Source organism: Poecile atricapillus, chromosome W (genome assembly GCF_030490865.1).
Source record: "Poecile atricapillus isolate bPoeAtr1 chromosome W, bPoeAtr1.hap1, whole genome shotgun sequence".
NCBI classification, from domain to species: Eukaryota; Metazoa; Chordata; class Aves; order Passeriformes; family Paridae; genus Poecile; species Poecile atricapillus.
Window position 1 is genome coordinate 10,990,774 of NC_081288.1, and position 14,564 is coordinate 11,005,337.

The 14,564-nt window shown below is 36.2% G+C and overlaps 1 protein-coding gene across 4 annotated transcripts in view; it reads right to left on the bottom strand.

Moving 5' to 3' along the window:
- LOC131591565 (platelet glycoprotein 4-like) overlaps positions 1-11,106 on the bottom strand; it is a 29,999-nt gene extending 18,893 nt beyond the window's left edge. The window contains exons 1-2 of one of the 4 annotated variants that reach the window (XM_058862382.1): positions 10,971-11,106; positions 2,491-2,723 (exon numbers count right to left, since the gene is read on the bottom strand). In XM_058862382.1, the coding sequence (XP_058718365.1) occupies positions 2,491-2,610 (120 nt within the window). In that variant the 5' untranslated portion in view covers positions 2,611-2,723; positions 10,971-11,106. Of the gene's footprint in view, positions 1-2,490; positions 2,727-6,647; positions 6,787-10,970 lie in introns of those variants that run through there. The other 3 variants (XM_058862381.1, XM_058862380.1, XM_058862379.1) reach the window with 3 other exon arrangements.
- Between the last annotated feature and the right edge of the window lie 3,458 nt (positions 11,107-14,564).

Below are 14,564 nucleotides of genomic sequence, written 5' to 3' on the forward strand. Positions count from 1 at the left end.
GCCAGAAGAAAAACTAGGGTTCTTTTTTCAAGCTTTGATGCTGAAGAATATAAGAGAAGATTTTGCCTTTACTGGTTGTGTCTGAAACAGTTTTTACCTTTCATTAGAAATACGGCATACTGAGTTTTGTTTGCACCTAATCCAAGAGAGGCTGAGGACCTCTCTTAGATTTTTCCTCATATGAGTAAAAATGGAAATAACATAGATTCAATAAGGTTGGAAAAGGCCTCCAAGGTCATCCACTCCAATCTTTGACTACAATGTTCACTAAACCATATCTTGAAGTGCCATATATACTAATTTTTTAAGCACTTCCAGGGCTGGTGACTACAACTCTTCCATAGGCAGGCTGCTCCATATAAATGCTTACAGGCCATATCTGAAAGGACATCTCTCTGTTTTTTTCCTGTCCTGTGATCCCTGTTCTTGAGAAATTCCAAACAAATTTGTCATGGAAACTGATCTGTTTCTACCAAAGATTTTTCATAAAAACATTTCCGAAAGTGAAATATTTCAGAAAAAAAAATGTATTTTGAGCACTCTCTGCTTGGAAGATCTGTTTCCTTTGCAGTCAGCTCCATATTTATCCTAAATATAACTGCAAAGAATAACAAATTTGTTCTTATTAACAGACCTTTCATCCACACAGCAAAATCAGAATTAGTTAAATTCAGGTCCCTCTGGAGCATCTGCTGAACTGATCACATATTTCAGCTGTTGGACCTTGGCCCATCTTGTCTGAAATGGAATTGTCTCAAGAGTCTTATGATGCCACTGAATAATCAGCATACTAAACAGAAAGACAATAGTTTGGTATGACTTGTGCTTAGGAAAAAAAACATAGCTATTTACTTCAGTAAATAAAGTCTCTACAAATTTATTCTTTTATGTTTTATGTGACTACTGGTACAATTTTTTTTTTATATACATCAAACAAGCATCTGAAGCATGATGACAATGCAGAAAATTAAAAAGTGGTTGAGGAGAAAATTACTCCCTCTAATGCTTTACCACCACGGACTCTTGCAGGTATAATTGAGTATGTAGGCATTTACAAACCATGCTGTATAACTGGTTCATTACTGTTTGTAAATGGATGAGCACATAACACTGCAAGCATTTGTAATTTGCTTTCAAAATATTGAATGATATGAGACAACATGCAGGATTAATTTAAGTAAGTATTCAGTATAAGGAGATATACATAATTTTAAATTTATGTGCCTTCTAGAAAACCTGTCATTTCCTCAATATGGCAAACAACTAAAATTGTTTGCAAATATAGAGAGTCTGACTCCTCTGTAAAATGTTTCAAGGCAGTTGAGGCATTATCTAGTGAGATTTTTTTTTATTCTCTATGAACTTTAAAATTTGAATTCTTGAAAAATACACTAACAATTGGAAAATTTCTCTACAGGCTGGTTTTTATTGGGTTACCTGAAAAAAATAAGATGATATATAGGAGCCATTTTTTTCAATTTTTTTAAAAAAATAACATTATAATATAGCCAAGGCCTCAACAGACAGTTCAACATTTCCTGACACTTCAGGTGTCCACCTCCTTACTTGACTTCTACAGCTATTGAGCTAAGGCTGCTCTTCCAGAAGAGCCTTTGGATAAGTGTCTCCAACATGTCCACGATCTTCAACACCACAGAAGATCAATAGCAGGACTGAGCAATAGACCAGGATTTTAAGATTACCAGATTTTTAACATTCAGAGAACCAACCTTGGCTGCCCTGACCCCAAGGAGATTTTGTCACCACAGTGGACACTCCAGGGCTGCCATTCCAGATTATTCCACAATTTAAACCTTCAGTTATGTACACTTTTCACCAAAGATCTAAGTAATTTTTTTCTGTTTTCTTTACAAAATAATCTAGATTTTAGGGATATAATCTAAAAATCAGAAAAAAAACCCTGTGTCTGCTGGGTCTAAAGCATTCTACTTCAATCTCAAAACAGAGCGATGCATTTTATTAGATCCTCCAGTCATGTGGAGAACATCGACTTGGATCATACAATCATAGAATGTGAGCTGAATCCATGAAGTGCAGGATTAGATTCTGCAGCAGAGGACTGTTTAGATTATTTGCAGTATATAACTGCATGGAGTGAACACCAAAGTATGAAAATAACTTCTAAAAAAAATTAAAAAAGGAAAATATCAAGAAAAAAGAAAATATCATAAATACAACAAAAATAAAATCCACTTACTTCTAAATTGTATTCTGAAAACACCATATTTTAGCTTATAATGTGAAGCACAAGACAGAGCAAATAAGTAAATGTGACAATATAATGAGTATATTTTTAAAACTTTTGCTGTTGCATATATTTCCAGAGAAGTTTGAAGCATCTAATTTATAAAAACTATGTTAAAGAAAAAACAAACAAACAAACCAGAATCAGCACATAAGATATAAAAATAATGACTATTCAATAACCACAAACCATATGTCCAGGGAAGGTGAGAAAAATAAAAGTACCTTTTTTACTGCTTTGCTTATAAGATGATCTCCAACTGGTATTAGAACTCCTCCAAAGATGGCCAGTACACCACCGATGATGGCCCCAGTGAGGAGCCCACAGTTTCTGTTACAGGCCATTCCTCTTTTTAGTTAGGGTACAGGTAAACTGTACAAAAATATCCTTGTTGTTAGGCTTGATGGTTTTCCTCACTTCTTGATCCCAACAGACTTGCTGATCTTCTTTAGAGGAGCTGCTAATATAAGCAAAAAGTGATCAAAAAATCAAATTCCAAAGCTCAAAGTACAAAGCACACGACATGAAGCAAGTAGGAAGATAACAAGTCAAACACAGACAGACAGCAGCCAGCTACAGGCAGAAAAAAACAAAAAAAAGTTGCGGCTACTTTTGCCGTGTTAATTGCTTGCTACATATGACTATCTATCTTTCTTCATTCCAGTTGCCTAAACAAACTGCAAAGTTTTTTTCACTAGTCTTTTTTTTTTTTTTTTTTTTTGGCTCTGTCACATTAGGGCAAGCTGACATTGTTATTATTCATAGGACATTCTTCCTGCTGTAGACATCTTTAAATCTCCCTCTGCCAAAGGAGGAGGGTATAGAGAGCTCTGCTTTTATCTCAGCCTGCCATGCCCATGGCTCCCACTTCAGGCAAAAGCAGGAGCTACACTCCACTGGCTGTTTCTGCCCTGTGCCGGTAAGAAAGTCCTCAAAGCCCATCAGCATCTCCGTGGGAAAGGCAACCTCTAAAGGGAGGCACCCACAAGAAGCCTCTTTCCAGATCTCTATCAGCCCATGGTCCTCTACTGAACAGCCAGAACTTTGTTTCAGCAACTTCATTACAAAGGCACAACTGGATTTCTCTTTTACAGCTGAATTCTTGCCACCAAGTAATTTCATCAATCCCAATTGCCTTATAGAACATCAGAGTTTTTAAAGCAAGACTAGAGCTTCATCTTTGAAGGAGTTAATGCCTAAAATTTCAAGATTATTCAGTCTCAGAAGAAAAATGTCTGTGATTAGTCATTGGAAAATAAGAGTTGTTAGTAATATATATTAATATATCTTACAAACTGGCCCCTAGTGAAAGGGGTTGTAAAAATCAGAATGACACTAGTGCTGAAGTGGTAAAGTATAAACTCCCAGTGATATTTTTTTCTGATTTGTTTATGAATAATTGAGACAAAGAGCTGCCTAATTTGTAATTTATTCTTTATTATTATGAAATAATCACATACACAGGATTTTCAAGTTAGTTATTTCTTTAGATCTCCAGTTAACAGAAAAATCTGCCCTTTTCTGTGTTAGATGTCACTTCCATCTCCTTTTTATTCTTAATAATTTCTGCTTGTAAATATGTTGTGTCCATCTCTAAATCAATTCTCAAGCAGGTATTAGTTAAGAGTTAATTACATATTCAAGGCCAAACACAGAGAGAAGGAAAACAGAAAGATGAAGTGGAAGAACAAGTCAACCAGTTTGCTCATGAGGTCTAAAGAATTAGAAGGGCTTCATGAATTTCTAAATAGTAAAGCAGGTATGGGTATATATCCTTTTATCACAGAAAGACATACAACTTCCCCTAACAGATTAGGTACTGTGAAAAACGAGATTCATTTTTCTTAATAAATTATAAAAAAAGTTTAATATAAACAAAAAGACAATTAGGAGACAGAGGAAATAAATCAAAGGGTTAAAACGGCCGGGTGCCCTGGCGTGTTGCCAGGAACACACCTGATATCTTTGGAACATTCTTTTTATCCCCTCCTGCTGTGGGGATTTAATGCATATTCAAACTTTTCTAAGAAGCATTTTGCATGATTACACCCTGAACCCGCCTCTTCAGAGCACACTTCGTATGATTTTTATTTTTGGTGATCATCATTTTATTTGAATTTGATTTCCTTTCTTTGCAAGAGGTCAGTGCTGATAAGTCTGGGCCCCTCATCCTGCCACTGGTGACAGCTGGGCTTCACATCCTTCTGCTGCCAACCGCCTGGTCCTGGCTGCTGATAACACCCTGGTCTTCACTGTCCTTCTGATAACAGCTTGGCCCCACTGTCTTTGCCCTCTGGGGTTTCCTTGCTTTGTACCACAAAATTCCCTTAAGCTTAAAAGTTGTTAGCAAGAGGAAAAGTACATACATAGCCAAAAAGTATTTAACATATAATATTCATCCTAATACTTGTGACAGCCAATATCACAATATGGATTTATAACAGTACCATGGTCAGCGGGCCACTGATGTGTCCTCCCTTGTCATCCTAAACTCACAATTTTGTCACATTTCTACCTGTCACCAGACACCTCCCTTTAACTGCACTGGAAACCCACCTCTTGTACCAGCAGCAGTTTATGGCTCCCTTGCCTTTGACAATGTCTGTTTCTGAACATCTGAGATTGTTTGGTATGTTAAGAATTTCTCCTTGGATATTTTCAAGCAGAATGACCAAAAGACTGTTTGCAGTCTTGGAAAAATATCCCTACTATCCTTATTGTAAAATTCAGCCTGTCTGTCCACTTGCCACCAGGTTATTCTGTGTGCTTCCCACTCCAAAGCCATTAAAGGCTTTTTGATGTAGTGGATGTGTTTAACCACAAATTCCAAAGTATATTTAAGTTAGAAATTTATTAGACTTGAGGAACTTTTAAGTGAAAATAGCTTGGGCCAAATCTTGTATTGTTGTAGCTAGGCTGAGATCAGGATCCTTAGTTTGGCAAAGACAGAACAGTAGAAGGCAATTAATTGGGTAGGTCATGTGGGGATTTGAAAATCTGATTGCTGTTACATATTCTAGCAAATCTATGGAAAAGCAGACATTTCAATTAAATCAGATTCTGAAAAGTACCTAACTCCACTCGATTTTTCCCCCAATACAAGCATTTTTATTTTTTTTTTTCCTGTGTGGAAACACACATTTTAAAATTTAAAATGAAAATTAGATCTTTCAGAAATGTTTAAGGGTGTCTTTTAGATATCATCAGACTTTTTTCCTTGACTTGCATACTGAAGCTTTTCAAATTCCACAGTAATATACTTTCCACCAAATACATTTCCACTTAAGTTTCTAAAAGCTTTTCCAATGGTTTTTTTTTTTTTTTTTTTTTTTGGCAGATTAGGCATCTCTCAGGAGTACTAGAAATGAATAGCTAGAAAGAAAGTGATTGCTAACAACTTGTGTCTATTCCAAGCTTCTGCAAATTGAAAAATATTCACCCTTCTCCCACCAAACACAATGTAATCGCAGTCTAGACATCCAAATTTATGCAATTCAAACTATAAATTACACAACTGTGAGTGAAGAGCACTCATATAACATTTAATTCTTATAGAAGTCAACACACTATTCTCATCTATCAGAACTGAATTAAAAATATGAAGATTAAGGTAGAAATTTCCAATAAGAATGCACTTTCTAGGAACTTATATTCAAGTGAAAATTATGTTCCTTAAGCAGAATAGAAAGTACCATAACAAAATTAGCTCTGGTCTATGAGGCTGTTATATCATTTACACTCAGATTTGACTGTGGGATTAATATGATCTTTCACCCCATTCTAGAGTGTTGGGTATGTACTTTTTAATATTGTTTCAAAGATCTTTTAGAGAATATTAATTAATAACAATGAAAATGGTCCATTCAGATATCTGAAAGACAATTTATAAGCAACTGTATAGAAGAGATGCAAAATGTTATTAAATACTTTCTTCACTATTCAAGTTAAGCTTCTGTACATCAGCTTAAAGCAAGCCCTTGTAAATACAAATAATCTCATTATATATTTGATGTTCTTTGAAATTATAGTTTCAAGCTTTTTAGCTGCAACAGTAAATGTTAGAAAAAATTACTTCAAAATACGTATTTCTTATAAATTCACATGACTCCAGAACTGTACTTTCAAGAACATTAAATATCAAAAGACAGAATGCAATTGGAAAAGCCAGCCACACTGAACATAAAACACCAATGTTATCATAGTGACAAACCATTTCACTCATCCATGTAAAATGTCACTTTTTCTTGCAAGCAGCTTTGTAAAATCCTTCCATTTTATTTTGCATTAAAAATAAGTATTTTCAAGAACTTCCACCCAACTGACCTTAAAAGTATTCCTGAGGAAAACCCTCTGATTTTAAATCTTGTATCGTATGACTCACCTTGAATAAGGGCAACTGATTTTTCAGCTGAACATAGAAGTACTTAGCACATGACTTGCATCAAGTTACCAGCAGACAAGCAGCTAAATCTCCCCACCAAGCACATAGGCTGGGAGCTGTGAGGGAGTGATTATATATTCCCAGAGACGTCAGTTCCCTCTTTATCTTTTTGCCAGAAGAAAAAGTTAACTTGTACTGCTGCTGGGGGAAGGGGTTATTTTTGCAGCCTGACTAAAAGCCACTACCTACATCTCGTGGTAATATACTTAGCAACTGCAATCTTTATCCAGTTTTGATCCAAGTGAGTCAAAGGTCAAGGAGACAAAAGGGTAACTTACTTATTTGGCTTCTAGTCACTTCTTTCATATCTGCATATGTTTATTTTACTCATCATGATAGTGTATTTTCAAACCATAAAAATTAGGAAATTTTAGAATAATTTTAATAGGATTTCTTTTCAGGTATCAGATACAACATTTCCTTACAAAGTGTGAAGGCTCTTCCTATTTTACTGGAAGTTCAGTGAACATCATCCCAGAAACTTCTTTTTCTGAATGTATCTAAAAATCATTTATTTTTACACTGACGTCTCTGTCAACCAACATATTTCTCCATCACAGTGTCTACTACTAAATAATAACAGTTTGGCAAACTTTTGCATAAATATTTTATAAATACTTCTTTTTCTCAGGTAAATTCAATTAGTAGATTGTTGCAAAAGATTCCTCTGGCAGTAGCAAGAGGAAGTGACTTTTATTTGGCTTAATTATGACAGAGAAAATATTCCTAAAAATAGATCCTTAGGTCCAGACTTTGACAGTACAGCACTGAATAGCTTGCAATTCACAAATATTTTCTATATGTTTTGACTGACTGCTGTTCTGTCATTTTATGCTGGTCTACTTGGGAGTTTAGCTTTTGTGGGAAAACTTGCCTTTTTCTAATCTATTTCTGCTAAGCAAATCTAAGGTGGATGAAAATTAATGAATTTGAGGTTTTAATCTCCTAGTAGTGAAGGCAAGACTGAAAGTGACCCTGGTCTTTTGAAAACAGCCTTTTGTGCAGTTTTCAGTACAAGGCTCACTGCCAGGGCAAATTAGTGACCCTGAATAACTCCAGCTTCTCATCCTTGAAAAGTGCAGAAATTTTGTCTTTTTCTGTTTTCTAATTAGAGATGCTTTACTGCTGACAGTTAAGCAGTCCTCCACACTGTGCTTGCCATGAGCTACTTTTATTGTCATTAATAGTTTCTATTGTACATGTTCTCCTATGATGGTCTCCTGAGGATGTTCTGGTTTGGGATCCTCCTTTACTGCTGCCTGTGAAGCTGCTCCCTACCATGCCCCTTTTCTCTTTTTGCAGTGTGTGGGAGTCAGTGTGCACCTCTCATGAAGAAAATATCTACTGGGGTTTTTTGTTGGAATCTGCTGCTGTCAATGTAATGATGTTCAGTTTTCAACACATGCATGCTGAATTGTATCACCTAGCATTATGATTTACAGTATCCTACTATCATCCTGAATTAGCAAAATCTCTTCTTGCAGCAGGGCTTGGCAGTGAAATGAAGACTGCCTGGGTCAACCGCAGAAACCAGCTAAAAGGATGGGAAGATCACAGAGAAGCTGTAAACTTTTGGATGTCAGTCATTTCTGTATCTTAAAACCAAACTAAAACAAACCATAAGTATTTAATGGTCCTGTGTCCTCTGGCTTCATATCAGAGTTCAGAGGTTGCAGAGAAAGTAGAGACACAGCAACAGAGGAAAAACACATAAAACAAACAATTGTGCACTTCTTCAGAGTCCCCAGTGGTGCAGCAACAGAAAAACTGCCCACAAGGAAAAGTTGTCAAAAAGGAGAAACAGAGTAAATGACACTCACATGCCTCATGAAGACACAGAAAACTGCAGGAAGCAGAAAAAGGGAAATCCTGTTGTTATTTCCAAATGAAGTCCACATACATTTTCTGAAGTAAACATACTACTGACAAGAAAATGCTGGAGAGATGAGTGCTGTTCATGGCTTTTATACATATCTAATAGTGATCCTTTTGGAAAACACTTTCTTCAGGCTGCTTTCCTATATGCCCTGAGATTCCTAAATAGGTTATGTCTCCCTTTTTTTGTTTTTTTTTTAAGATCCATTCTATCAGACATACCTTTATGGTACATAGAATTTGAATTTTCAAGATGATTACATAAACATTCCCACATTCCTGTGGGAATTCTTTGCTGTACAGTATAGCACAGCATGAGTTAATATTTCTGTGTTTCCCAGTTTTTACACTCAGGACTTTTCTTCAACTGCCTATCACGAAGCTTATAAAAACTAATGTTAACATTAATTCTTTTTCATATGTGGAAATGCTAGCATATGTTAGATGACACTAGGAAGCAAATTAGAATGCTCCAGGAAATTCCTGTCTGTGCTTTTGCACCCTCTGAACTTTTAAAGGACATTAACTGTTAAAAAACACCCAAGAAAATCTTCTTTTTAGTTCTTAGGTAAAATGCCAACCCCTGGGGCAACAGATGAAGTTAATATTCTCAGCATCCAAAACATGAATTTTTATAAGCTTTTGGGTACTCTCCCTGATTTTGACACAAAGGTAGAAGGAATTATGTTTACTTTCTTTCCATGATAAGTTTATGCACAAACTTATTATTTACCCAGTTTATTATATTAGCATTATTTTATGTGGCTTCTATTCTCTCTACTGAAAATCCTGTTGTCACCGCTCAGTGGCCCTCTGACTTCTTCAAAGGAAGTAGAAAAGTCCCACAGGAAGGGTTGTACCTTGCTCAGTAGTGAAAAATTAAATCATTAAACCTGCCCCCCTCAAAAGAAAAACCATACATATATACATGAAAAAAAAAAAACCCCAAACAAAAAACCAACCATGTTTTCTGTCCCCAAATAAGCTCTTTCTGATTCAACGCACTCATGTTCACCCATGTGCCCTTAGTTCTACTGAGGAGAATGATGAAAATGAATCATCTGGAGAAGAAAAAAGAAAGTATGTAATATGTCACCAGCTGGGTGAGACTTCTGCCTCTCTATGTGTACTGGAGGTACTATGAGGTACTACTTTATAGGGAGAGAAATTTTGTATTCATGAAAGTTCATTTGATTTCCTAAGGAAATCAAAACCTTCTGTATATCACATCACACAGTACATGAGAAGCAGCACGTGAGCTATCCACTCAAACCAGCTTTGACAATTCACTTCCATTTCACAAGAGCCATCCTAGAGTGAACATGGCCTTTCTTCACAAATTTCACATAAAGAGAATGAATGTATAACACGCAAATTATAAAATTATAATGCAGAACTAATATGATTCCTGAATTTCATATTCCCTATTTCTGTCTTATCTATTTTCACAGTGACTGCTATTTTATATCACCTCATTTTCCAAAAGCCAGAGGATACAACAGTTTTATCAGTCAGGTCTCCTCACATGAAAGGAAGGAAGAACAAAGATATTTTAGTGTTTCAGCTTTCTTTTTACTATCTTATCCATAAGGCTCTAAAATAAAAGAAGGACATAGTTTCGTATTATTTATTTTTCTTGTTTAAGTTAATGACAAATATTTGTTACCAACAAACTTATCCAGCTAAAAGCAGGCATCTGGCCTACGGGAGACCAACTGCTTTCCTTTCCTCTCACTAGAGATGAATAAACATAACTCATCCCAAGTACTTGAAATATTTTCTTGGGCAAGAATACATAGAATCATAGAATCATACAATCATTAGGGTTGGAAAAGACCTCCAAGATCATCAAGTCCAACGTTTGACCAAGTACCACCGTGTTCACTAAACCATAACACAGAGTTACAACTACTTATTTTTGAACAGTTCCAGGGAATGAATATCTTTTAGAGGTACTGATGTCTCCCCTTTAACTGCAAAGAATCAAAACAATGGACCTAAGTTAGGTATCTAATGATTAGAATGTTAATGTTAGAACAATTCTACTCAAAGTCCCTAAAAAGGACTTTAATTTCCTTTCCACATCAGTGCACCATACTGATAGTACCAGAACAGCTGCACAAGGTTCTGGTAAATGCATACAAGTTGTGAAACAACAGAAAATTCAAGAAGAAAACTTCAAAATATTTACCATTTGGCATTAATAGAAAGTTGGGACAAAGATTGCAGGCATGGTATAGCACTCTTTTGCTTCAGGTCACATCACAGATTTTACTGCAAGATGTGATGGCCTTCGAGGATTGCCAGTGCATGCCCCAAGTCATGGTCCAACCACTCATATCAAGCATTATTCAACCTCCTGAAAAAAATCCTCCCCAGCATGCATACCTTATTTCTCCTCACAAGAGCTTGGAAGACTCTTCTCAAACTGCTGTACACCTCCTTCATTACCCACCAGAGACTCCCAGCTGTAGCTTTCCCAGCTCTGTTAAGTGTAAGGTCCTAAGGTGCTGTCCCTTGTGGTTCTCAATGTGTCCTGACGATATGGAAAAACATCCTAAAATACCAGCTGCTCAAGCCAACTTGGCAGCAGTACAGTGGAAACAGTGTGATATATTTGGCTCCTGTCACTGATGAGTTCCTCCCTCAAACCGTAGTGAAGTTCTTTAAGGGGAAAATGGGTGATGGAAAACCCAGCAATTGCTTCAGTTTTTTCCCCTGTAGATACTGCTTTTGAGCCCTTCTTCACTGATTGTGTCATGCATAAACTGTTGCCTTTGTCAGTCCTCAAAATCACTTTTAAAACTTGTTTTCAAGGGACTTTAGCTGAGGTGTTAGGTGAAGAAAGCCCAAGAGCAGCAGGGATAGACCAGACTCTGATTCTCCTACTCCTGTGGGTTCATGTGAGAGTAATTGAGAACACAGATAGGAAGGAACTTAGTACAACAGAATTCAACCCAGAAACTGTAATATTATAACACAGAATTCTTGTGAGTCCGGAACAGTGAAGGGCTATGAAAATCTCCTACTGAAAGGGTTAGTTTGGTCTATTAATGCTAGAGACATTTCTCAGTGAAACCTAAGTGTTGCCCCAAAAATTAGGATTCATCCCCCAGTGTGCAGTGAGTCAACCACAGACAGAGCCAAGGGCTTTGTTATTTCATATTTGCACGAAGATGGGTGTTGTGTGGTCAATCCACAAAGCTATCACCCTAAGTAAAACAATAAGGGCTCTTAATATGCTGTTAATTTTTATATGCTCTGCTTATCTAATATATTCAGTGTTTAGTATTTGACTATTTCTGAGTTGTGCTGAGCTGGCTTCTTATCTTGGATGGCCTGGGGCTCATTGGTGTTTACAATTCTATCATTGTCAGGCTGTCTTCCTTAATTTCTTCTTATCTTGGGTGTTCTGCAGTAACAGATTCTTCCTCCCAGTCTTTGTTACTCCCCTCGTTCTATGACATTTGAAGTGGGTTGAGCCCTGAAATAAGACAATGCTACTGAGAAAAATATTGTCTTAGACATTACAAGGAGGGACAGAGAGGAGGCTTCCAATGGCAGGAGACAAAAGATTTAAAGCAAACATCTTCTGAAAGTCAGGGGAAATTTAATAAATCTTATCCCCACTTGGATATATTCCATTTCTTGCAAAACTCTTCTCCTTAGATCAGAAGTCACAGAATAATGGAGTAATTCTAAAATCTTTCACTAGTGCAATACCTGGTTGAGAAATAGTCACCATAATGAATCATCCCAGGCAATGTCAGTGGTTTTGAAGAGTGAGTGGGTAGTCCTTATGTTAGTTTTTGCCTACCAGCTACACTGTAATTTTGTCTCCATAATAATTAAGAACAACATACGTACAGGGGATTTTTCCAGCTGTGAAGACCTAAGTTTGAGGTCAACTTCTTGGTGACTTCTCTATTATTAAAGACCTGTCAAATGACTGACACCCTTATCTTTCAGTTTACATGTTCCAGACCTGGAGACATGTCCTTGGTCTGAAAAATCTACAGAAGACCTTCCCTGGGGCTTCGGTCCAGCCTCAAACACCAAAGCCAAACCATCAACGAGGAAGAGCCCTGCTCCCCATCAGGCCAGCACAAGAAGAAAGTTTTACTGAAGCTACCCCTGGGGCAGCTGCCAACTCCACTCAGGGAACATGAATTGGTGGCTAGAGTAGGTAAAAACTTCTTGTAATACAAAAAAGGACTTTTTTTCCTTTTTTTCATATTTTTCTTGAGAAGATATTTAATTGCCAAAATAAAGGAATCAAACATAATTCACATGCAGACAAGAAAAAACACAAAACCCCAACACTAAAAAATAAAATTACCCTTGCCACAGGAGATCCCTTGGCAGAAACTAAAGAGATTATGAAAAATTGTGTAATATCATGATGTATTGAGAAATATTAACACCTATGAAGAACAGAGCAGTAGAAAAAGTACCAGCAGCAATTTCTGTGCACTAGCAGTAAATACGTGAGGGAACTAATGATACCCTGAACTTCTCAGATCATGTAATTTTCAATCCAAAGATATGGTATTGTTCTTTCAGATGAAAACATGTTACAGAAATATGCATATAACTATCAGTTACAGAAAAAAAAAATAGTCTTAAAATACAGTAATTTAACCCAGGCTCCTTACATTTCTGATAATTTTCCTGGTTGTCCCAATTATATAAATGTTTTTGAAGTCTCACTTGATTGAGGACAGGAAAAAAAAAAAAAAACAAACTAAGTAACTGCAGACTACATATTTTTATTAGTAGGATATTTTTGCCAAGTTAAAAAAAAAAATCACTGAGTAAATATAGTTATTGTGTCAATTGTCAAGAAAATAAATCACCAAAATAGCATATGATTATGCTATATTTATTGGTTTAATCTCAGGATTTCCATATAAAATTGATTCATGTTACATTGGCATACTTATTACACAAAAATTATAGTTTTAAAACTACGCTGAAATGCATATATGTGCTTTTTTTCATTTAATTAAGAATTATACAATTCCTGTAATTAATATTGATTACAGTATCTTTCATATGTTCTTTTATATCAGTTATTAAATGCATAGAGCCATAAACTCTACCTGCTCATATTTTTATAACATATATTTAGTTGCTTATATAATAGGCTTCTATATACAAGATAATTATAATTATCATATAATTAATTATAAGATAGTAAGGCATATACAATATATATATAGATATATATATATAAGATATATGGCAAATGATTAATACATTTTCTGCAGTTAAAACTTCAATATATTTCTTTCTAGTTGCAATATACAGTGAAATACTAGCAATATACACAATATTATCAAGATATGCAGGTGAAACAATTTGATTACCAGTATATTTAGTCTTTATAAATTTTACTGAATGAACTTTTCTTGGATTTTTACAGAGTCAAGAAAATAGAGGCTGAATGACATCTCTCTGCTTTCAGTAACTAGCAGTTAGGAACCTTTTGCAAGTTATAGAATGCAATAATACAGTTACAAGAAGTCTGTACAATATCCAGCTGTGTGCTCAGAATCTGCCTCCAGCCTGGGAGCAGGGTCACATACCCGTATGGAGGGAGAGCTGCTCTCACAACTCTTGCCACAAGGAACTGCAGAGGTGCAGAAGAGCCTGCAAATTTACCTCCTTATTAACAGAAGGTTAGAGCTGCCCTGGCAGCCCGAAGCAACCCTGCTGCCCAGTGCCCCACCAGACAGTTTGATCCTGTATCAGCCACAAGGAGAAAGCTGCACAGACCTTCTAAACTCTAGGCAAGCTGTCTCCAGTGATAAGGAATTATGAAAGCTCTGAGCCCAAGGTAATACCCTCTCACACTTATGCTTTACAAGAAAGACCAGTCCTAAAATACCCGTTCAGGACCAGCCTTTGCCTCTGACCCCTTTAGCCTCTGCAATTGGATGCAATGTATCAGGTCCCTGTTGCCAATCCAGAACAAGTTTA